Source organism: Salvelinus sp. IW2-2015, linkage group LG22 (assembly GCF_002910315.2).
Source record: "Salvelinus sp. IW2-2015 linkage group LG22, ASM291031v2, whole genome shotgun sequence".
Classification (NCBI taxonomy): domain Eukaryota; kingdom Metazoa; phylum Chordata; class Actinopteri; order Salmoniformes; family Salmonidae; genus Salvelinus; species Salvelinus sp. IW2-2015.
The window spans coordinates 27238681-27262873 of record NC_036862.1 but is presented as its reverse complement, the minus strand read 5'-3'; the positions used below and the strand labels follow the sequence as shown (position 1 = coordinate 27262873).

Genomic DNA, 24193 nt, shown 5'->3' with positions numbered 1-24193 from the left:
AAAGAGCTTATCTGTACCTTGAACTGTCACTTTTCCATTCCTCTTCCTCATTGGATGAATCCAGTTCACTGCCCTCCATCTCATGGTCCTAGAGGTGGGGAAGGAGATTGCAAGATTGACCTCTTTCACCAATATTCCAAATAGCTTGTTATTCTTTAATGGACATGTCAAAAGCATATTTCTTATCACACAGGTTTGTAGAATATACCTCAGATGTTGCAGTTTCCTCTCCCTCCTCACAGGAGAACTCAATGAATTCTTCCACAATCCCATCTTTGCTCTGCTGGAAGACTTTTTGCTTTTTGCGGGACTGTGCACGTTTGATGCAAGGCACCTCATCTTCAGAATCATCCTGAGGCAGAAGCAAAGCAGAAATTATGTCAGTATGACGTCAGTATCATTTTAAAATCCCTGTGGTCAGTCATGATCCCGTGTGGCTCAGTTGGTAGAGCATGGCGCTTGCAACGCCAGGGTTGTGGGTTCATTCCCCACGGGGGGACCAGGATGAATATGTATGAACTTTCCAATTTGTAAGTCGCTCTGGATAAGAGCGTCTGCTAAATGACTTAAAATGTAAAATGTAGATGATCTTTAAATTAATAAATATGTCTACTTACTCTACAACTGCCGTATGTCACACGTCGTTTCTTTGCATTGTATATGGCAATCTCCTCCTCTCCTTTTGTAATTCGGAAGTCATCCTGGCAACTACAAGATCATTTACACATTTAATTTCAACTTGCATTTCAGGAATAATGTTCCGGAGATTAACCATTTAGGAGTAGACTTGTTTATAAATGACATCCTTTTGTCTTATAACAAACTATACAGATGATCTCCCCCCGTTGTTTGAGGAATGTCTGTCTCACCTGTACCCGCTGGATGAAAGCTCGGGTACCACCACTCTGCGTCTCCAGGCCTGCAGGTCCCTCTCCGTGGCCATCTGGCTACGAGGGGCATTCTGGTGCATCTGTCTCACCCCCTCCACCTGCCCACTGCGCCGCAGACCCACGTTAGGGGACGACTGCACCTCAGCTGCACCTCGCTCATTCACTGATGCTGGGTACAGAGAGGAGGGAAGACAACATGACTACTTGTCTAGGACCCAATCATTAATTTAACCATAACAGATGAGAGGGTATTTTCCATTTCCAATGGAGTCCTTAATCATCAACATGTAGGAATGTGAAGTATTTGAGCATGCCCAAGAGCAATGGTAGTTTATGGAAAGGAAAAGAGAGCTAGGAACATTATCTTGGTACCTCTACGTGGGGTGCTGGGGGCTGGGAATGCTGGGGCCTGTTCTGGGGCCTGTGTCCCTGGTCTGCTCTGCCTGTCCTGCTGCTCCTGCAGCTGCCTGATGGCGTCGTCCAGAACGCTGCGTCTGGCCGTGGCCTCCTCGTGGTCCGTTGTCAGCTGACTGATCACCTGCTCCATCACCTCGCCATCACCTGAGTTGGACAACATGGACACAGTGTGATGGAGGGGCAAGGGTATTAAGTAACACCCATTTACTCACTCAAACAGATTAACCCACCCATCCACAAACTCTCGGGGGAAACAGCTGGTAGTTGCACTGGTCATACAAAACCCACCCATCCACACAAACACACATGCCCAACTGCTCTTTCAATGTTGTTGTACTGGTCCAATAAACACCAGGATCATACTGCCTTACAACTGCCTCAAATGCTGTATAAATAGTCAAATTAACTCAAAGATATGGTCAAAGCAGGAAGACTGAGATAGTCAAGTAATGAGGTAGTTAACATACTTGTGGCGACATATCCCAGCTGAGGCACCAGGTGTTCGTCTGCAATGTTCTCCCTCCCGGGGACCAGCCGCTGGTATCTGGGTGGGTGGGGGTTCCCATCCACATCCACCAGGAAGGGAGGGGGCATGAGGTGGGGTGCCTGCTGGGTCTGCTCGTCCAACACAAAGCCGTTGGCGTCACGGATCAGAGGCCGATAGTCGGTGTGGAAAAACACCTGATCTGGAAGCTGGACAAAGACAGACAGGCAGTCAATCTCACTGGGATGTCATCTCCAACCATTGAATAGAGGACTCTTTCTTATACATAGATGTAGTAGGAGCTGCATCCTTACCTTCTCATATGGCTTGGAGCTCCCAAAGCCGAATATGACCAGATGGCCGTGGGAGTCTGTGCAGGCAAAGCGCTGGCCGTCGGGAGTGAACTTGCAGTCAAAAACAGCACCATGACCCTGGCCCTCAATCTGTAGGGCAGACAGAGCAACCAAGATGGAGTTAGTCATAGTTGGAGAGAATGGATGTTACTGTTAAGTCTTCTGTGGTGCGTGGCTCCTCCTCACCATGTTGAAGTAGTGCTGTGTCTTTGTGCCCCGGACGATGTCCCAGATGAAGACGTTTCCGTCGTGGCCAGCAGACAGCATGATCCTGGGATCTGAGGGGTGGGGCTCCAGGACAAACACCTCAGCCTCATGGCCCTGTACAGAGCATCACACAGCTGTCAGGTCAACTCACTGTCTGATGGTATTTAGCTATTTTACCAAGTCATTGACCAAAAATATTTGAGGAACTGTTCCTGAAAAGCATGCTTACAGCAACAAGGGAAAAAAAACTGTAGAACTATTATGTCTTCTTGACCAAGGAATCTAGGACTATACTTCAACTATTCTTCATATACAAATACAGTGCATTCGGAAGTATTCAGACCTCTTCACTTTTTCCACATTTTGTTACATGCAGCCTTATTCTAAAATAGACTGAATAATTCCCCCCCCCCTCAATCTACACACAATACCCCATAATGACAAAGCTAAAACAGGTTTTTAGAAATATCTGCAAATGTATTAAAAATAAACTGAAATATCACATTTACATAAGTATTCAAACCCTTTACTCAGTACTTTGTTGAGCGCACTACAAAATTGGCACACCTGTATTTGGGAAGTTTCTGCCACATTTCTCTGCAGATCCTCTCAAGCGCTATCAGGTTGGATGGGGAGCGTCGCTGCACAGCTATTTTCAGGTCTCTCCAGAGATGTTCGATCGGGTTCAAGTCCGGGCCACTCAAAGACTTGTCCTGAAGCCATTCCTGCATTGTCTTGGCTGTGTGCTTAGGGACATTGTCCTGTTGGAAGGTGAAACTTAGCCCCAGTCTGAGGTCCTGAGCGGGTTTTCATCAAGATTCTCTCTGTGCTTTGCTCCGTTCATATTTCCTTCGATCCCGACTAGTCTCCCAGTCCCTGCCACAGACCAGAGAATCATGTTTTGGCAAACTCAAAGMGGGCTGTCATGTGACTTTTACTGAGGAGTGGCTTCCATCTGGTCTTCTACTATAAAGGCCTGATTGGTGGAGTACTGCAGAGATTGTTGTCCTTCTGGAATGTCCATCTCCACAGAGTAACTCTGTAGCTCTGTCAAAGTGACCATTGGGTTCTTGGTCACCTCCCTGACCAAGGCCCTTCTCTCCCGATTGGTCAGTTTGGCCGAGCGGCCAGCTCTAGGAAGATTCTTGGTGGTTCCAAACTTCTTCCATTTAAGAATGATGGAGGCCAATTTATTCTTGGGGACCTTCAATGCTGCAGAAATGTTTTGGTACCCTTCCCCAGATCTGTGCCTCGACACAATCCTGTCTCAGAGCTCTACGGACAATTCCTTCGACCACATGGCTTGGTTTTTGCTCTGACATGCACTGTCAACTGTGGGACCTTTATATAGACAGGTGTGTGCCTTTCCAAATAATGTCCAATCAATTGAATTTACCACAGGTGGTCTCCAATCAAGTTTTCAAAACATCTCAAGGATGATCAATGAAAACAGGATGTACCTGAGCTCAATTTCGAGTCTCATAGCAAAGGGTCTGAATACTTATGTACATACGGTATCTGTTTTTAATAAAGTTGCAAAAAAAATCTAAAAACCTGTTTTCTCCTTGTCATTATGGGGTATTGTGTGTAGATTGAGGGAAAAAAGACTTAATACATTTTACAATAAGACCGTAATGTAACAAAATGTGGAAAAAGTGAAGGGGCCTGAATACTTTCCCAATGCACTGCAGTTGAAGGATGGAAATCTACACTAATAGTAGTTACAGATACAAAATGTCCTCAGTTATCTTTGTGAAACAGAATGTTCACGAAAATGGAATGTAAGACAATGTGGTTACTCCTACTTTAAGGATATGTAGCAGCTGGCCCGTGTAGGAGTTCCACACTTTTAGGATATGGTTGTTGACGGCTGTGATTACTGAGTTGTCATGGCGATCCCACGCTACCATGGTGACCTTGGGCTTGAAAAAGCTTTCCTCATTGGTCGTGTGTTCCGAGCTGATGAGAAAATCGATATGAAAGGAGGAAAACATAGATACAAGCATGTGTAGGTGTATGTAATGGTGCCGACAAGCTGTTCATTCCTTACCCTGGTAGAGTGGCGTTCATATTGAGAAGAAGGCTCCTCCACTGCTGACGCTGAGTCAGCCTCCAGATGCGTGCTGTGCCATCTCGACTGCCACTCACAAACCTACGAGACGAGGCAAATCAAGACAATGAACTCTAGACCAGTGGTACAAGGGTCCCTGGGGGTACTTGGCTTATGCACAAGAGGTACTTGATAAGACTCATGAGACCATAGGCTTACTGGTAAAATGCAAATGAGGGGGTACTTCAGGGGTACTCCAGGCAGAGCAAAACTCAGTTAGTGATACAGTGACCAAAAACGGTTGGGAACCACTGCTCTAGACAATCCTCATGATTCCTTATGTTATAAAGTAAAAAAACGTTGGGCTAAGGTGAGTGCTTCAACTAATCACATTGATCATACCTTTCTCCTGAGTGGCAAAATTGGATGCTGTCGACCTTGTCCTAAAAATGAGAACATATATTGACAACAATGATTAGAATATTACATCAACGTTTTTTGTATTTATTGTAAATTAAAGCTCGGATGGATTTAATGATTGTTTTAGGAACTCGTTATTTTCTTGTGTTCAGCTTTTTGCTGCTATGTGATGGTTTATCTTCAAGGGATCTTACCGTGTGTTCATGAAGCTCTGATATTTTTTCAGGGTTCCCACCTCCCAGGTAATATATTCTGATGACATCATCAGTACTTCCCGTCGCTAAGAACATGCCACCTAAAATGTTTTATAAAACACAAAAACTACTATAAATGTATCCCAATTTGGTTCATAGCCTCTCTATACCCATGTTAGAGTAGCTTATACTTGTAACAGTTGGCGAGGTAAAAAGCTGGATCAATACATCGGTTGAAAATCGTATCAGCTATGGTGAGTGTAATAGGTACCCTATGATGAATTTGTAGGAATGTATTTAAAGATCCAAAGCATTCTTTTACACAAAACTTCTATCTTGACATCATTACCTGGACTGAATGATGAGCACACCATCTGAACTCCCGGCCTGGGTCGCTCTGTAAACTTCTGCGGGCGATCACTTTACAACCAGAGTGTAAATGTTTCAGACTTATGATGTAATTTTCAGGATGCAATTATTATCTTGATCAAATTACCAGCAATTGAAATTCACCTGAAATTGATGTTATTGACATCCCACTGCCAAAAGCAGATTGTTGCATCAGTTCCAGTGGACACCAGGTATCTCTTTGAGCCCTTGGCAAATGGTGAGAACTGAGGACAGATGTAATTCACCCAGTTAAATGATGTTCCAGATAGACAGACTTATGCACCCACATCTATACTGAGAGCAACACACTAGTGGTCCAATGTGAGCTTCTGAAGCAAACCAGGTTTAGTATTTGTATTTATTATGGATCCCCGTTCAGCTACTCTTCCTGGGGTCCAACAAAATTAAGGCAGTTTTAAATGTTTTAAACATTACATTCACAACAGATTTCACAACATTATGTACAAAATGGGATAAAAAGAGATGTGTGCAGTTATCACATTATACTGTTGCATGTTTTCTACATTTGCAAAACTGTGGACAGCATTAGCTGACATACTATTTCCCCGGCTAACATTAGTCAGATAAAAACATAATAAGGGTGTTGGAGGAAGATAGAAGCTCCTACCTGTAGGGAGGTAATGGATCCACTGTGCCCCTGTAGGACAGCCATAGGGGCACAGGTACGAAGGCACCACACTCGGATGGTTTTGTCACAGCTGCCAGCTGCCATCAAGGTATTCTCAAAGCTGACAGCCAGGTCTGAGATCTCAGCAGAATGTCCTCTCAGGGTGGAGTGAAGCCTCCCGTCAAACGAAGACCATATTTTCACCAAGCAGTCATCCGAGCCCTTGAAAGTAGGTTTGATAAGGTAGATAAAGTGATGAGCCTAAAATGATTTCCCCCAAGAACTTGATCTTTATGATGACTCACAGTGAAAATCCTGAGACCGGTTCGATCAAAAGCGATGCAGTAGACTGCAGACAGATGACCCAGAATCCTCCTGTGCATCCGCATGTGCTGATAGTTGCTCACAGGGTTCACAGTGCTGAACCGTTGAGTACCGGTTAGCTCCCTTCCTCTGTACACCTCCACTGTGAAGGACAAAACACTATGATTTAGAGTCCAAACATGATAATAACAGAATCATGTTAACAGAAAACAAAAACACATGTGTAGAGTTATAAGCACACATTGAATTTACAGTACCGGCATAAATAGAAAATAATGTGTGAACCTGTCAATCCTGTGTCAGAGAATACTAACCTAGATTTGGAGGATCCCTGCAGGTCAAATGCATCTCTGGTGGTCTCCCTCTGTGCAGGGTAGCAAATGATGAGCCTTTCCTCCGAACATTGCCGTAATCTGGAAGAGGTGGAAAGAAGGCAATTTAATAATTAAATTTTACAATTCGATTCCAGAAAGAATAGTTGCTGATGTATACATTTAGAATTCACGCTCAAACAAGACACATATAAAGTTGAACACCTTTTGATGTTCTGAGTAAGGACTGCCTCCCGGTTCCCAGTAGGGAATGTACGCCTGGAACACATGGCACCTCTTTGTCCAGAATCGGCCCAATCTGCTTACAGATCTGCAGCAAATGGTCAGGTGCCATGTGTCTGTTGGATGCAACCTATGGGATCAAAAATAGTGTTGATGAGCAGAATGACTCATCCAGCTTTCATTGTTACAAGTTAAACCACTATCTATACTTTGTTCCTCAAGCCATCACAACATTTGTAGGTTGGGTAGCAGTCGAAGGTTGCTGGTTCGAATCCCAGAGCAGACTAGGTGACAAATCTGTTGTTGTGCCCTTGAGCAAGGCACTTAACCCTAATTGCTCTTGTAAATCGCTCTGGCACATCTGATAAATGACTAAAATTTTAAAAATGTAAACAATGATAACACAAGGAATCACAAAACTACAGTACTGCAACCACATTGATCTAAATAATAAATAGACAAAGTCTTTATGTCTAATATTTCAGTACACTGTCAGCCAGTGGCACTGTAAGAAAATATAATTTCTTAATTTTTCTAGGGGCAAAAAAACATAACTGACATAACTTGGGTTCTTCATGTACACCTGATCTCGTTCCACCAGTGTGCTACATTCCTTGTGGGCAGAACGTTTTATGTAAAACACATTCATCAACGGACGAATCACAACACAGGTCACAGGGAAAATAACGCAACGACAGCCTTTCTAGGGCGTGGATTGGTCAACAGTGGTGTCCTGACGTAGCCAGAACCACAAGAGTCCCCACCCTATCTGCAGTACAACAGATATATTTATAAATGCTCTATCAATTTTGTTTCTATACTACAGTGTCAAGCTTTCGACACATACGAAAATACGTAATCCTACATACCGGTAAAAGTTAAAATCTGGTTATTATGCAACAACAATGTAACAACGATTAAATCTGATTGAACAAAGAGTAAATGGCCCAAGCATGGATACACAACGTGGTTGTCATTCAACAATAACATATATTCGACAATGAGTTTACATCTATTGATTATAGACTTACCAAATCTTCGTAAGATCTTGGATGTTCATGTCCTTGCCAGTCTAATCTGCAGGGTAAAAGCTATCCAAAATGGTGCGCATTAGTGTAAATCACAACACTGAAGATGCTAGAAACACTGCCAGAAATTAAGTTAGTAAAAACGTGTGATGTCAAACGAGTGAGGCGGTCAGAGAAGCATTAAAAGTCGTGAGTGAGACAAGTTCTACGTTCCAGTCCAATCGGGATCGCTAGCTACATACATCGACTGCAGAACGCCGCTGCTGCCGGAATACACACCTGATATTCTTCTAGTTCGCTCGCTAGAACCTGCAATTGATTAAAACAAATAGGTGTTTCGAATGTGCTGCTTTCATTTACTATTCGCCAACAATTTTGAATAGTAAGAAATTATGTCAATAAGGCACGCCAATTTACCTCAGCCGCTCTCCGACATGGACCCGTTGTCAGAAAACGTGAAATTAGGTAATATAGCTCTGTAAGTGAATAGCAGACAATAGTACCACAATTGGATATCAATTAAATCAAGCTTTATCTATAATTTAAGCAATTAATTAGGCAACTATATGCGCCTTACCCGATTCAAGGAGCGAAATATTCCGACTGTTGGCCATTGAATCAGCCGTGATTTGGTTGGTGTACAATTGTAAACTAACTTTATGACTAGTGAGAGTATGATATATTTATTTAATTTCGGTTACACTGCTCTGACCCCCTCCACGGTTGCTCCCGCTTTCTAATCAGCCTGTTTTCAGTCGCCATTGGAAGGATGAGGCCTCAGCAATACTAGTTACTTCCGCCACAGCAGAGGAAATAGGGGGTGGGGAACAACTCTTACATTTTTGTTCGACTACAACAAAGACAAAGCGAAGCGCGGCCGCTAATTGCACTGATATTATCTTTAAATACATAAGAAAGCTTTGGATCAATGTAAATAAAAAAGCTATTTCTATATGCGGAATTATAGTTTAAAGACCGCATTGTTGTCTTTTCTTCGACAAGGTCGTGTCTTGTTGATGACGTCACATGTGTTAGCGAGACAAATCTGTCACGTTTTATTATCCTTTATTTTACTCTGCGATTTGTCTTTAGTGCACTTCGCTTCACTACTTAGGCTTTGTTTCAATAACTCAACTGAATAAAGAAAAACATCCCTGTGTGGTGTATAGACAAATGGGCCATGCAATGCTGACGAGAACAATGCATTATTAGCCTGTGCAGTGCAGGCTTCAATTGCATTGACAAATTGGCGAAATACTGTAGTTCTGACAATTACTATATATTTTTTTACATTTGTCTGGAGATATGACATGATAGACCCGCTTTTCTTACATCATGTAAATAAAGTATATTGTTCTCTAGTCTCGGATGTGGTGTCTGTCTATCCCAGCCTGCACTCGCATTTGAGGGGTCTTGACTAGATGGGATAATCCGCTGTCAGAAGTGACATCGTAGCAGGTCAGGAGAATTAATGTTGCAAACGTAGCAGTTTAGGATAATTAGGTTAAGGTTAGTTAAAACCAAAAAATGATCCCGATACTATTCGAATATGCAAGTTTTGATGTCACTGACATTACCCATTTCAGGCGATGTATTTATGGTACAACAAATGCCATTTATTCAATAAGAAAAAGTAATTGAAAAAACACTATGCAACAGATAAAGTTTAATAAGTATGTATAACAGAATAGTTATTTACAAAATATCTTAAGGGATAGTTATGTTATTAATAGATAACACATTGGTTTAAAATAGTGCAGGTGTCTTTTCTTGAGCGGACCGTAGCCAGAACATAATTATAAATAGAATTGATGCAAGCAGCCTAATGGATCACTGTAGGCTATTCGAATGTATTAAATAAACTCAACGGGGCGAATTTGGTCCGCCAGTTGACGACCCCTGAAATAGTGCGATTGTCATGCAGCTGCTGGTCGAATAACCTACTGAGTTGGTGTATGGCTGCACTCAATAGAATTGCAGACATATGCCCAATATTTGGCAAGCACCAAAAAACAATCACACATTTTCAAGCAATATGGTATCAAAGAAATTACAGAGTATTTAATCAATGCACAGTGAGTGTCTGAATTATAATATCATGTTTACATTTCACTTGTGATCAATAAGAGAACAGCGAAAACAAAGAAATTACAATCATTTTAATTCAATTGGCATGTTTATACCAATCATAACACAGATACAGCCACACAAAAATAGAGAAACTGTACATAAAATTCTAAAACCACATGGAAATCTACGGCTGCTATGTTCACTTGAAGGATTAAGTGAAAGTACAGTCAATGTTTATCAGCATCATCAAAAGGATAAGCTACAACCAGTATGTTTAACACTGTAATGTATGTCATGTTATTAGCTTGGCTAATAACACATGAACCATCCTCAATCGTACCATTACATTACATACTGCATAGAAATTATGAAAAAAAACCTAGTTTCACAGCAGCTATATCAAATGTTATTGCAATGCCATCACCGAACATAGACAAAAAGCATTTCACATAATGCACAGGTCTGATGAAAAATCCAGTACATGTACTAGGGAGGATGAACCATAACTGTGGATTCATAATACGGTGCGGATAGTTAAAATTCATAGAGCACAGCTTAAACAGAATTACCACCTTCCTACCCAATATAAACAATAAAACAAGTATTATTGTGTATAAACCCCCAACCCTTCCCCATACAATACAGGTTAAATAAACTGTCCCTCATAAAGCCTATGGAATGTTAGTGTCAGACAAGCTCGCCCAGTTGAATAACAAGTTCCTGATATTGGCATGATTGCATGTCATTGCTACAAACCTCCCTCTGACAACTGAACCAGACCACAAAAGAAAAGGGAAACACACAATGACCATAACTTTTCTTCCAGAGGTGAAAAAAAATAAACATGTTTCTACAATCTTACTATCACACAACCTACTTTTTCTTAAGAAAATAGTTGATAAAAATATTCTTCTGAATTGTACAAGAAAGGAGGTACAGGGAGAACTGGCAAAAGGGTAAGGATGTTATTCTGCCTCATCCTCCTCTTTCTCGGGCTCATCTGCATCAGCATCTTCCTCTTCTGCTGCCTCCTGGTGGATGAAAAAGTTACATTCCCATATTATAGAACAGTTCTTTTAGGTCTTGTTGTTTACACAATATTTGTGTGTGGGGTACAAACAGCTGCAATGCCAATTATAGTTGGTCTGTTTGTAATACCCAATACTCCTGATTCTGAATGGCGTATATCACTGGCATGGCATATGGTATAATTGAAACTAAGGTAACAAGTCTTACCTCCTCAGCTTTGGCCTCTCCGTTTTCTGCCGGTGCTGCTTCTTCCTCAGGATCTTCTTTCTTCTCCTCAGGCTTGGCCTTCTCTACTACCCCCTTTACCTTTTTGGGTTTGGCTGCTGCCTTGACTGGTGTCTACAAGAATCAGAAATACATGAGATACATTTCAATGTACAAATGCATAATAATTGAGTGTTTTGGGGTTTGAAATTACAACATTTATTTTACCTTTGCCTTAGGCTCTGCTTTAGCCGGAGTAGTGGGTTTCTGTAAAATAATGCACATTAGATAATTAGTCCAATTACAAATACACAATAGCATCTATTCATAGAAAACATAAATAGGATATACAACATATAAATATGATAATATATAGTAAACTTACAGATGACAACCTCGTGGATCTCCTCTTTGGCTGGTGAGAAAAAGACAGTCAAATCAGCTATTGCAGAAAAATAATTTATTCATAATTTAAAATTGTATAAGAGCATTAAATACTAACCTCAACTTCGGTGTCATTATTTGCCTGTGGGGGGGTGGTGGGAGAGAAGAAGTAAAATTCTTAGTAAAAACCAAGAACAACAATCCCACAATCATGGGTCGGGAGCCGCAGGGAGAAGTGGGTGTGTAATGCTAAAGGGGATGGGCTCACAACCGCTCCATCCCCAAATTAGAGAAAAATTATGTAATCTGAAAGTGAGTGGGGGAGGGGAGGGTAAGCATTTAACATTACTATGCCTTTTGACTTTTCCCATTGTCATGGTGCAAAATGGAGCCTTTGTGGCACCAACTACCTTGAGAGCGACAAGTAAAACTGTATGTTATAATTAGGCTTTAGTAGCCCATACGAATAAAGGCCTATAACAGCCCCTCCCCCATCAACGGACGGAGAATTGTTATATGAAAGCATCCATCCACACGTTACGTCAACCAGTCAACTGTATGTTCCCGCCATTAGTTGAATATCTATAATTCCCTGATACCAGTTCACCCAATATGCGCTGTGGAGCATGTCTTCAGAAATTCGCTGTTACATAATGCAACATTTGTTAGGGAAGCAAAGGCAGGGAATGCACACAAACAAATAGCAAATCCCCCAAAATTTAACACGTGACCAGCTATAAATTATGTGGTCGTTCAATTTAGAATTACTTTCTCGAAAACCCCATTAAAGTGATACATGGCGCTGAGTTGTCGATGCCGTTCCTATTTGCAAGGGCTGCCATGACACCTCAAAGACCGTACCTTTCCGTGCCATAGGGTGTCGCGCATTACAATACGCTTTACTGCACACAGGACACAAAGTGATAATATAGGATGCCACAAGCATGGGATATTAAAAGTATTTGAATACAAACGTGAACCAAATATATAGGCGATTAAAGCAATCCCAATATTCACAAAATATCCTTTAGCTCATGCACGCATTTCTGCAATGGCAACATGTAGCTTAGTTACATTGCTGGTGGGTTACACCCCTTTGTCTGATCTCATTGCTGAGAAGGCTATTAAGCTACTTTACATTCATGAAAGACCCGGTATGCGTCAAATTAAATTATGATTAAGTAACTTATATAAAAAGCACAAGCTGCGATAGTTTATCATGTAACGTTACAGGTTACTAAAAGGAGAAAGTGAGATCGAACGCAAAATGTTACCACACTAAGTAAAAAGGCGCCACTTCCATTTCGACAAGACAGACACACTAAAACACATTCATACTTTAGAGAAAACTTGTTACATTGTATCAAGCACATTTTAGCGTACATGCAATTGTTGCAGGTATTTATAAAAACACTTCATGTGAGAAATTATACATTGTAAAATAAGGTTTAAATTAAAAGGTAAACATTCCAACTTACTTTGTTTCTTTTCGGCATGGCTGCTTTGCTTGTATTGTCTATAGAATTAGAACACAAATTATAGCCTTCTCAGTTACTGAAAATTCAGTGCAGGCTTCTGAATGTGTCCGATGTAACTCACTCAATTCCTTCAGAACACACTGTAACTAAGATAAATATTTCATCAGTAGGCCTACGTATAGAAACTAGCTGAAACCGGATTGGATCCCCCCTCTTTATATTGTATTCCTTATCCTACCAACCTGACTGCCAATTTATTCTCCGCCCCTTGTTGCCATTGATTGGCTTTAACATCCAGGCAACAGATTTTTAAACCAAAGCAAGTTACCTGTGTGGGTAGGTCTGTATGCCAATCAGTCGTTCCAACGTAAAATTTTGACTAAAGGGGTGGGAATAGCTAGATTCAAAATGATGTGTTATTTTCGTTGATATTATATCAGAATAATGTACACATACTGTAAATGACCCTTATAGAATTGTCAGTATTTTTTAAATTGAATAAAGTAATGTAGTAAATTTAGCACATTTGGATACTGAATTTATATATTGAAGTTAATAAAATATGCTGTATTTGACTTTAATACGTTTCTAATATAAACTCAGCCCATAGTTCAGCCTGGATGTGGCGTCCCTTTATGACGAGCGCAGCAGCAACAAAGGTTGATAAGAAAAATGGCTGCTGGGTGCGCTTGGTTCCTGGTGTTGGGATCTGTCTTTTTGTGCAATCTCTTCAAAACACTATTGCCGACTATTTCCTCTTTCGTAAGTAGGGGTTATTTAGGCATTGGTCGTGTGAGAAATGCAGGGTTGGCTTGTAAATCATGTCATGTTTTGGCAGATTTGCCCAGGTTATATTAGCTAGCTAGCTATTTCACCTCTCGCGCCCCTCATAAACAACAGCGAAGCTAACCAACCATTCCATCCGGTTGGCAAATGTTAAACTGTTACATTGTATCATGTAAGGTGTGTTAGACTGATAACATTGCCAGACAGAACCAGGTAGATATTACCGTGTAGTTATCTATTGGGCACAGATTAAAATATCAACCATAACATGTAAATAAATCTGAGGTCGTCTGATGACATTTCTAGTCTAAATGCATATAATATGGGTTGTCATAGACTGGGTGGTTTGAGCCCTGAATGATAACTGGCTGAAAGCCATGGTATATGAGACTGTATACCATGGGTATGACAACATGTATTTTTACTGTTCTAATTACGTTTCTACGTCTATAATAGCAATAAAACACCTCTGAGATGTTGTGGTATATGGGCCATATACCATGGCTAAGGGCTGTATCCAGGCACTCCACATTGCATAAGAATAGCTCTTATATGTGGTATATTGGCCATATACCACACCCCCCCGTGCCTTATTACTTTATTAAGCAATACACTACTAAACCAGGTGTTGCATGTTCTCATGCAATAAACTATAAATGACCCAAGGAGGCAGAAAAATACTTGTCACTTGCAGAGGCAATTTCATTACAAAGAAAATGTACTTTTTAAACGAGTAAACATTTTTGCATCTAAATGCAATTCATGATCATCATTGTATCTGAACAACACATTTAACAGGATGACTGACGTACAGTGTTTATCGGACATAATACAACTTTCCACTACCTTTGCACTTTTGTTGCAGTAACATACTGGTAACTAGTTCTCAAACTAGGCAGCATTCTGCGTTCTCCCTACAGTTTTCAGCCATTAGCTTCATCCACGACTACCTCATGTGGACTACAATCCTGACGCTGTGTTTTAACGTTTAGAAACAGCGAGAAAGAATGCTTCAAATAAAAAAATGCACTTACTGTAGCAATTTTGCACAGATTCATACAGCTATGGGTACCTTCATCCAACGAAACTACACTTCTGCTACACTTCCCGAGTTACGCATACACACAGGTGTTTAGAGCATGCTAGATAGCTAATTAGCACTGGTGGCAGCCTCTTGGCTTCCATAAACAAGTGCTGTAACATGGCGTTATGGCCGCATGGGAACACTGACCCTAAACCTATCAAGGGGTGTAACAATTTAACCTTTATTTCTTGCTGATATGAAAGATAAGGTCCTTATGTTCAGATTAAGCGTCAGGGCTCTTAACAAAGCTCCACCGTATAGAAGACGCCTTCGTCCAATGACTCTTATGTGTAATGTAATGAAACTTAGAGTCATGATCAAGAGCTAACTGGTAACCATCCTAAAGTGATCTCATATCAGAAACATGGCTAAATTTGTAGTGTAATAGCCCTGCTGCAGCCAGATGGTGCTGTTATTCCTTATGTATTTAAAGACGTAAGGAATAATAGCACCATCTGGTGGCAGCAGGCCTAGTAGTGTGTGTTTGCTATGTTATAGCGAAATATACAATTAAATGTTTGTCTGTTGGAATGTGAAGCTATCGAAGGTCCTTCAGAAAGATGCTGAGCAGGAGAGGGATATGAGGGCTGAGATCCAGGAGATGAAGAAGGAGCACAACTCCGTTAGCATGATGGATGAGTTTGCCAGATACGCTAGACTAGAGCGCAAAATCAACAAGATGACTGACAAGCTGAAGACACATGGTAAGAGAGACACACAATTGAAATTGATGTCTACACTACATTTTTTGTTTTTTTCTGGATCAAAAAGGGGCTTATGTGGTGGGTGTGGTAGGGGGCGTGCCAATGGGCGTGGTCGGGTCAGTTGACGTTTGCATTTTAAGCCAATTTCCTGCAGTTCTACAATCCATGGAGCTGAGATACATTTTTGCAGTATTAAAGTTAACAACATGCGATTCCACATTCTGCCATGAAGCTGAGGGAAAATTGTGCAGTTTTAAAGCGTTTTTTTGCCATGGCTAATGCTATGTTCTTATGCTCAAACATAATTACAAAATCAATACTGCTGAATTCATTGCTTTTGGAATTTTCAATTCTCCCCGACTGTCTAGCTTTTATTTAGGTTATTGTTAGTTCTTAAAGATGATTTAATTAAAAAATATATGTCTATTGTCTTTTCTACATACTTTATATCCGTTTTTAGTCATTTAAGTTTACACTGAAAGCATTTTTCCATCCCGGAAATTTTATTTAACACTGTTCGGTGGCCCGAAAAAACGCCTGCCCAAGGATTACAATGACAGAAAAATCCCTGATATAGAGATAAGAGTGATCCATTATCAAATAAAATCAAATACAATTTTATTTGTCACATGCGCGAATACAACAGGTGTAGACCTTACCGTGAAATGCTTACTTACAAGCCCTTAACCAACAATACAGTTCCAAGAAATAGAGTTAGGAAAATATTTACTAAATAAAATAAAAAGTAACACAATAAAATAACAATAACAAGGCTATATACAGGGGGTTCCCGGACCTAGTCAATGTTCGGGGGTACAGGTTAGTCAAGGTAATTTGTACATGTAGGTAGGAGTGAAGTGACTATGCATAGATAATCAACAGCGAATAGCAGAAGTGTAAAAACAAAGGGGGGAGGGCAATGTAAATAGTCCGGGTGGCCATTTGATTAATTGTTCAGCAGGCTTATAGCTTGGGGGTAGAAGCTGTTAAGGAGGCTTTTGCACCTAGACTTGACGATCCGATACCGCTTGCCGTGCGGTAGCAGAGAGAAAAGTCTCTTATGATTTTTTTTTGCCTTCCTCTGACACTGCCTAGTATATAGGTTCTGGATGGCTGGAAGTTTGGCCCCAGTGATGTACTGGGCCGTACACACTACCATCTGTAGCGCCTTACGATCAGATGCCGAGCAGTTGCCATACCAGGCAGTGATGCAACTGGTCAAGATGCTCTCGATGGTGCAGGTGTATAACATTTTGAGGATCTGGGGACCCATGCCAAATCTTTTCATTCTCCTGAGGGGGAAAATGTGTTGTCGTGCCCTCTTCCAGACTGTCTTGGTGTGTTTTGACCATGATAGTTTGTTGGTGATGTGGACATCAAGGAACTTGAAACTCTCGACCCACTCCACTACAGCCCCGTTGATGTGAATGGGGGCGTGTTCGGCTCTCCTTTTCCTGTAGTCCACGATCAGCTCCTTTGTCTTGCTCACATATTTGCACATTTATTACAAGTAAAAAAAATGGAAATATCACATTTACATATGTATTCAGACCCTTTACTCAGTACTTTGTTGAAGCACCATTGGCAGCAATTACAGCATCGAGTCTTCTTGGGTATGACTCTACAAGCTTGGCACACCTGTATTTGGGGAGTTTCTCCCATTCTTCTCTGCAGATCCTCTCAAGCTCTGTCAGGTTGGATGGGGAGCGTTGCTGCACAGCTATTTTCAGGTCTCTCCAGAGATATTTGATTGGGTTCAAGTCCGGGCTCTGGCTGGGCCACTCAAGGACATTCAGAGACTTGTCCCGAAGCCATTCCTGCGTTGTACCTTGTTCATTTCATCTTTGCCTCGATCCTGACAATTCTCCCAGTCCCTGCCGCTGAAAAACATCCCCACAGTATGATGCTGCCACCACCATGCTTCACCGTAGGGATGGTGCCAGGTTTCCTCCAGATGTGACACTTTGCATTCAGGCCAAAGAGTTCAATCTTGGTTTCATCAGACCAGAGAATCTTGTTTCTTATGGTCTGAGAGTCTTCAGGTATCTTTTGGCAAACTCCAAGCGGGTTGTCATGTGACTTTTACTGAGGAGTAGCTTCCGTCTGGCCACTCTACAATAAAGGCCTGATTGGTGGAGTGCTGCAGAGATGGTTGTCCTTCTGGAAGGTTCTCCCATCTCCATAGAGAAACTCTAGAGCTCTGTCAAATTGACCATCGGAGTCTTGGTCACCTCCCTGACCACGGCCCTTCTCCCCTGAGTTTGGCCAGGCGGCCAGCTCTAGGAAGAGTCTTGGTGGTTCCAAACTTCTTCCATTTAAGAATGATGGAGGCCACTGTGTTCTTTGGGTCCTTAAATGCTGCAGAAATATTTTGGTACCCTTCCCCAGATCTGTGCCTCGACACAGTCCTGTCTCAGAGCTCCTAGGACAATTCCTTTGACCTCATGGCATGGTTTTTGCTCTGATATGCACTGTCAACTGTGGGACCTCAATGATGATCAATGGAAGCAGGATGCACCTGAGCTCAATTTCGAGTCTCATAGCAAAGGGTCTGAATACTTATGTAAAAAAGGTTTCTGTTTATTATTTGTAATACATTTGCAAATGTTTTTTTAAACTGCTTTGTCATTATGGGCTATTGTGTGTAGATTGCTGTGGAAAAAGTCAAGGGGTCTGAATACTTTCCGAATGCGATGTAGGTGTTCCCTTTGCCCAGGTGGGAAAGGGCAGTGTGTAGTGCGTTTGAGATTGCGTCATCTGTTGAGGTGGTATGGGAATTGGAGTGGGTCTAGGGCTTCCGGGATGATGATGTTGATGTGAACCATGACCAGCCTTTCAAAGCACTTCATGGCTACCGAGTGCTACTGGGCGGTAGTCATTTAGGCAGGTTACCTTTGCTTTCTTTGGCACAGGGACTATGGTGGTCTGTTTGAAACATGTAGGTATTACAGACTCGGTCAGGGAGAGGTTGAACATGTCAGTGAAGACACTTGCCAGTTGGTCCACACATGCTCTGAGTACACGTCCTGGTAATCCGTCTGGTCCCACGACCTTGTGAATGTTAACCTCTTTAAAGGTCTTGCTCACATAGGCTACGGAGAGCATGATCACACAGTCGTCCGGAACAGCTGGTGCTCTCATCCATACTTCAGTGTTACTTTGCCTCGAAGCGAGCATAAAAGGCATTTAGCTCATCTGGTAGGCTTGCGTCACTGGGCAGCTCGTGGCTGGGTTTCCCTTAGTAGTTCGTAATAGTTTGCAAGCACTGCCACATCCGACGAGTGTCAGATCCGGTGTAGTAGGATTCAATATTAGTCCTGTATTGACGCTTTGCCTGTTTGATGGTTTGTCTGAGGGCATAGAGGGATTTCTTATAAGCGTCCGGATTAGGTTCCAGCTCCTTGAAACGGCAGCTCTAGCCTTTAGCTCGGTGCGGATGTTGCCTGTAATCCATGGCTTCTGGTTGGGATATGTACGTATGGTCACTGTGGGGACGACATCGTTGATGCACTTATTGATGAAGCCAGTGACTGATGTGGTAAACTCCTTAATGCCATTGGATGAATCCCGGAACATATTCCAGTCTGTGCTAGAAAAACAGGCCTTTAGCGTAGCATTCGCGTCATCTGACCACTTCCGTATTGAGCGAGTCACTGGTACTTCCTGCTTTAGTTTTTGCTTGTAAGCAGGAATCATGAGGATATAATTATGGTCAGATTTGCCAAATGGAGGGCGAGGGAGAGCTTTGAACGCGTCTCTGTGTGTGGAGTAAAGGTGGTCTAGAGTTTTTTTCCTCTGGTTGCACATGTGACATGCTGATAAATCGGATTTAAGTTTGCCTACATTAAAGTCCCTGGCCACTAGGCGCACCGCTTCTGGGTGAGCATTTTCTTGTTTGCTTATGGCCTTATACAACTTGTTGACTGTGGTCTTAGTGCCAGCATCGGTTTGTGGTGGTAAATAGACGGCTACGAAAAATATAGGTAGATAGTGTGGTCTACAGCTTATCATGAGGTACGCTACCTCAGGCGAGCAATACCTCGATACTTCCTTAATATTAGACATTGCACACCAGCTGCTATTGACAAATAGACGCACACCCCCACCCCTCGTCTTACCAGACGTAGCTGTTCTGTCCTGCCGATGCATGGAACACCCAGCCAACTGTATATTATCAGCTGATGGTGCAGCTGCTGCCTGTTGCTGTCCTTCATGTCCAGGCCACAGCTCTGAACTCTATAGCTGGTGTTATACAGACACACTACATTGGCTATCAGACAACAACCAAATCTCTCCAACAGCCATTTGCCAAGAGTTAATGTTATATGAATGACAGCCTTTCTATTACACTATGGCGCCTTCCCTGCAACCGTAAGGGCTATGACAGAGCAAACAAGGAAATACTATAATCAGATGTGGGTTTTTTTTGTTTATGAAAMATTGACAAATTCTCAGAAATGACAATGGTTTGTTTAGAAAGCACTCTTCAGTGGTGTACTGTTACAATATTATATTTTTACAGGTTGTGACAAAAACCCCAAGGCAATTTTTATGTTTTTGTTAGAAAATATCTAGTTTTGAATTTGTCAAAAAGGCAACAAAAAAGTCTACAAGTTCACTCTTTACCACATTGTTTCGATGAGTCACAATGCAGGTGACTTTGAAATATGGTGTTTCGTACATTGAGAAAATCAACTTTTTGTCTCTACATCCTCCCTACTGTACACCCAAACAACTGTCTCTAACTCTCTCCCACGCTGTGTCAGTTCAGGGCCACTGCCTATCAAGCAACATGCCTTCAAGTTCAAATCCTGTTGTTCAACAACAGGAATATTTCACTACTTTGGAATGAAAAGTGTTTTCACATTGAAATGCACCACATGCGTATTTCTCCAGTCATATGCACTGGTCACACATCAGGCTTATTTTCCCTGCCAACCCCTCCCTTATGCCATACCATACAAAACAGGTTATATTCCAATGCATGTTGTGTAGTATTTACACTGAAATTAATTGAGAAGAACACACAAAAGGCAACTGTTATTATATCTGTCAAAATTCCTATATTTAGAGAATGGATACCAATAATTAATTTAGATGGTTCCTGTGCAGATAAGATCTGTTTTTTTCTTCTTACAGTCAAGTCTAGAACTGCTCAACAAGCCAAAATGAAATGGATGGTGAATATAGGTTTTTACATCCTCCAGGTGAGTATTAAACATATTGAAATTAGAAATATATCCTATATTCTTTAATTGGTCAAAAATATACATACTTTTTTAAAATGTCAGTTTTCACCACCGGTGACATGCACAAGTGATTGTGTTGCATTTTGATGCACTGAATCAGGTTGTTTTCTGTTGTCTCTCTAGGCTGCTCTGATGATCTCCCTGATTTGGAAGTATTATGCTGACCCAGTGACTGTTGTACCCAGTAAGTGGATTGCCCCCCTGGAGCAGCTGGTGGCATTCCCATCTGGAGTAGCAGGTAAATTGTGTGATTACAACGCCTAATTCATTGTAATCAAGTTTAGTGTTTAATTTGTAAACATGTATAAGAGTTAGTTTTGGCTAATCATAGACGACTACTGAATTTCTCTTCTATTCGTTCTCTTTAAATACTGAAGATAGAATCACATGACTCGTTTCCTCTCTTAACATGGAATTCTCATTGAACTGGTTCAAAATGCCATGTTGAATGCACATTTTTGTTTTTACTTACATCAAATACTACTAACTGACAACTCTGACGATTACTATTTGAACCCAGCCTTTGTATCCTTTCAGGTGGTGTTGGAATCACATGCTGGCTGGTGGTGTGCAACAAAGTGGCGTCTATTGGTCTACATGCAATTAGCTAAGGAATGAGATCTTTTAATGTCTTATTTATTCCCCAAATGCTCTGAGAATGAAGTCAGGCATTGTTACTCAGCACTTTGATATGTGTAAATCGGTACTGTTGGTAAGCACTTTTACAAAGCACCCCATATTCAAACATTGCCTTACATTGCCAATGTTATTGCACATATTTTAGTGTCTCTTATGTTGGCTTCGGAATCGGATGTTACACTACATGGCCAAAAGTATGTTGACACACCTTCAAATGAGTGGATTTGTCTATTTCAGCCACTCACGTTGCTGACAGATGTATAAAATACAGCACACAGCCATGCAATCTCCATAGACAAACATTGGCAGTAGAATGGCCCATACTGAAGAACTCAGTGACTTTCAATGTGGCACTGTCATAGGATGCCACCTTTCCAACAAGTCAGTTCGTCAAATTTCTGCCCTGCTAGAGCTGCCCCGATCAACTGTAAGTGCTGTTATTGTGAAGTGGAAACGTGTAGGAGCAACAATGGCTCAGCTGCGAAGTGGTAGGCCACACAAGCTCACAGAACGGGACCGCTGAAGCGCATAGTGCGTAGAAATCGTCTGTCCTCCTTTGCAACACTCACTACCGAGTTCCAAACTGCCTCTGGAAGCAACGTCAGCACAAGAACTGTTCGTCGGGAGCTTCATGAAATGGGTTTCCATGGCCGAGCAGCCGCACACAAGATCCCCATGCGTAATGCCAAGTGTCGGCTGGAGTGGTGTAAAGCTCTCCGCCATTGGACTCTGGAACAGTGGAAACGTGTTCACTGGAGTGATGAATCACCATCTAGCAGTCCGACAGACAAATCTGGGTTTGACGGATGCCAGGAAAACGCTACCTCCCCGAATGCATAGTGCCAACTTTAAAGTTTGGCGGAGGTAGAATAATGGTCTGGGGCTGTTTTCCATGGTTTGGGCTAGGCACCTTAGTTCCAGTAAAGGGAAATCTTAATGCTTACAGCGTACAATGACATTCTAGACAATTCTGTGCTTCCAACTTTGTGGCAACAGTTTGGGGAAGGCGCTTTCCTGTTTCAGCACGACAATGCCCCTGTGCACAAAGCGAGGTCCATACAGAAAAGTTTTGTCGATCGGTGTGGAAGAACTTGACTGGCCTGCACAGAGCCCTGACCTCAACCCCATCGAACATCTTTGGGATGAATTGGAAAACCTCACTAATGCTCTTGTGGTTGAATGGAAGCAAGTCCCTGCAGCAATGTTCCAACATCTAGTGGAAAGCCTTCCCAGAAGAGTGGAAGCTGTTATAGCAGCAAATGGGGGTCCAACTCCATATTAATGCTCATGCATTTGGAATGGGATGTTCTACGAGCAGGTGTCCACATACTTTTGGCAATCTAGTGTATTTCACAAATTGCTACACTGCATAATGATTGTATGAGCATGTTTAATGACCATTTTAAATCTCATTTCAACTGATTGAAATGAGTTGAGCAAGTGTTACAATTGTTTCATATTGTTATGTAATTTTGTTAGTTGTTATTCATGTTAATTGTAGGCATGGTCTGTAGCACATTTTCATTTGTTGAATGAAACTTGAACTAATGTTACAAAGTTTACTGTTTGGATTTTGGAAGTGTTGAAGTATGCATAAGAATTATGCAGACTTCAACACAATAAAGAATTTGAAAACTGAAGGCCTAAAGTGTTGGTTGTTCTTAACATCTTGGGTATTTTGCCATTGTGGCATAGGGATGGTCTTCATTGAATGTTTCTTTCATTACAATCTGATTTCAAGGGAGTTAAGGAATTTGTCATGAGCAATACAAATACTCAATTTAGTAATGTGTTGAGTTGCCATGGCAGATAAAATATTTATTAAAATAAATTATCAAATTATAAAAATAGATTATCATTTTGTATACTTCTTGGGTCAATAAAAAATTATCTTGGTCTCCCAGGTGAGACCGGGCTAGCGTCTCCTGTATGGTAAGAGGACATTCTGTTCAGGTCTGTGCTTTGAACTGGATCTGCCTGTCAGCATGGCCATTTGTGTCATGTTTTGTCTTTGATCATCATGTCTTGTCCCTGTGCTTCCCTCTGCTGGTCTTATTAGGTTCTTTCCCTCTTTCTCTCTCTCTCTCTCCTCCTCCCTCTCTCCCTCTCCAGCTCTCTCTCTCTATCGTTCCGTTCCTGCTCCCAGCTGTTTCTCATTCTCCTAACGACCTCATTTACTCTTTCACACCTGTCCCCTATTTTGCCCTCTGATTAGAGTCCCTATTTCTCCTCTGTTTTCCGCTTCTGTCCTTGTCGGATTCTTGTTTGATGTTTGCTGTCCTGTGTCCTTGTTCCGCCCTGTCGTGTTTTTGCCTTCTTCAGATGCTGCGTGTGAGCAGGTGTCTATGTCAGCTACGGCTGTGCCTTCCTGAAGCGACCTGCAGTCTGTGGTCGCGTCTCCAGTCGTTCCTCTCTACTGACGAGAGGATTTCAGTTTCCTGTTTTGGATTTACCTTTGATATATCCATGAGAATCATTGTTTTGTTTGATACTGGAATAAAGACTCTGTTTCTATTACGTGCTTTTGGGTCCTCATTCACCAGCATAACAGAAGAATCCGACCAAGATGGACCCAGCGACTATGGATTCTCTCAATACTGCCGTCGAGTTCCAGGGAGCAATGCTCG

General features: G+C 41.8%; 3 protein-coding genes across 3 annotated transcripts; 1 reads left to right on the top strand and 2 right to left on the bottom strand.

Annotated features, from left to right (window-relative positions):
- Positions 1 to 7: 7 nt before the first annotated feature.
- On the bottom strand, positions 8 to 8905 carry LOC111949886 (bromodomain and WD repeat-containing protein 1). Its single transcript, XM_023967219.3, has 22 exons — positions 8517 to 8905; positions 8357 to 8415; positions 8219 to 8248; positions 7943 to 8002; positions 6894 to 7041; positions 6672 to 6770; positions 6339 to 6499; positions 6034 to 6255; positions 5529 to 5629; positions 5365 to 5435; positions 5016 to 5116; positions 4804 to 4844; positions 4402 to 4503; positions 4157 to 4310; positions 2331 to 2465; positions 2106 to 2234; positions 1775 to 2000; positions 1263 to 1451; positions 870 to 1059; positions 618 to 708; positions 209 to 352; positions 8 to 88 (listed from the first exon to the last, which is right to left on the bottom strand). Exons 1-22 carry the CDS (start codon positions 8551 to 8553, stop codon positions 8 to 10), a joined length of 2571 nt encoding a protein of 856 aa, XP_023822987.2. The 5' UTR covers positions 8554 to 8905.
- Positions 8906 to 10083: 1178 nt separating this feature from the next.
- On the bottom strand, positions 10084 to 13287 carry LOC111949435 (non-histone chromosomal protein HMG-14). Its single transcript, XM_023966627.3, has 7 exons — positions 13226 to 13287; positions 13105 to 13142; positions 11745 to 11768; positions 11628 to 11657; positions 11471 to 11509; positions 11246 to 11377; positions 10084 to 11040 (listed from the first exon to the last, which is right to left on the bottom strand). The coding sequence occupies exons 2-7, from the start codon at positions 13120 to 13122 to the stop codon at positions 10975 to 10977; spliced, it is 309 nt and encodes a 102-aa protein (XP_023822395.1). The 5' UTR covers positions 13123 to 13142; positions 13226 to 13287; the 3' UTR covers positions 10084 to 10974.
- A 461-nt stretch (positions 13288 to 13748) lies between these two features.
- Positions 13749 to 23206, top strand: LOC111949433 (guided entry of tail-anchored proteins factor 1-like). Its single transcript, XM_023966625.3, has 5 exons — positions 13749 to 13866; positions 15513 to 15678; positions 20818 to 20885; positions 21051 to 21165; positions 21465 to 23206. The coding sequence occupies exons 1-5, from the start codon at positions 13777 to 13779 to the stop codon at positions 21536 to 21538; spliced, it is 513 nt and encodes a 170-aa protein (XP_023822393.1). The 5' UTR covers positions 13749 to 13776; the 3' UTR covers positions 21539 to 23206.
- Positions 23207 to 24193: the final 987 nt, after the last annotated feature.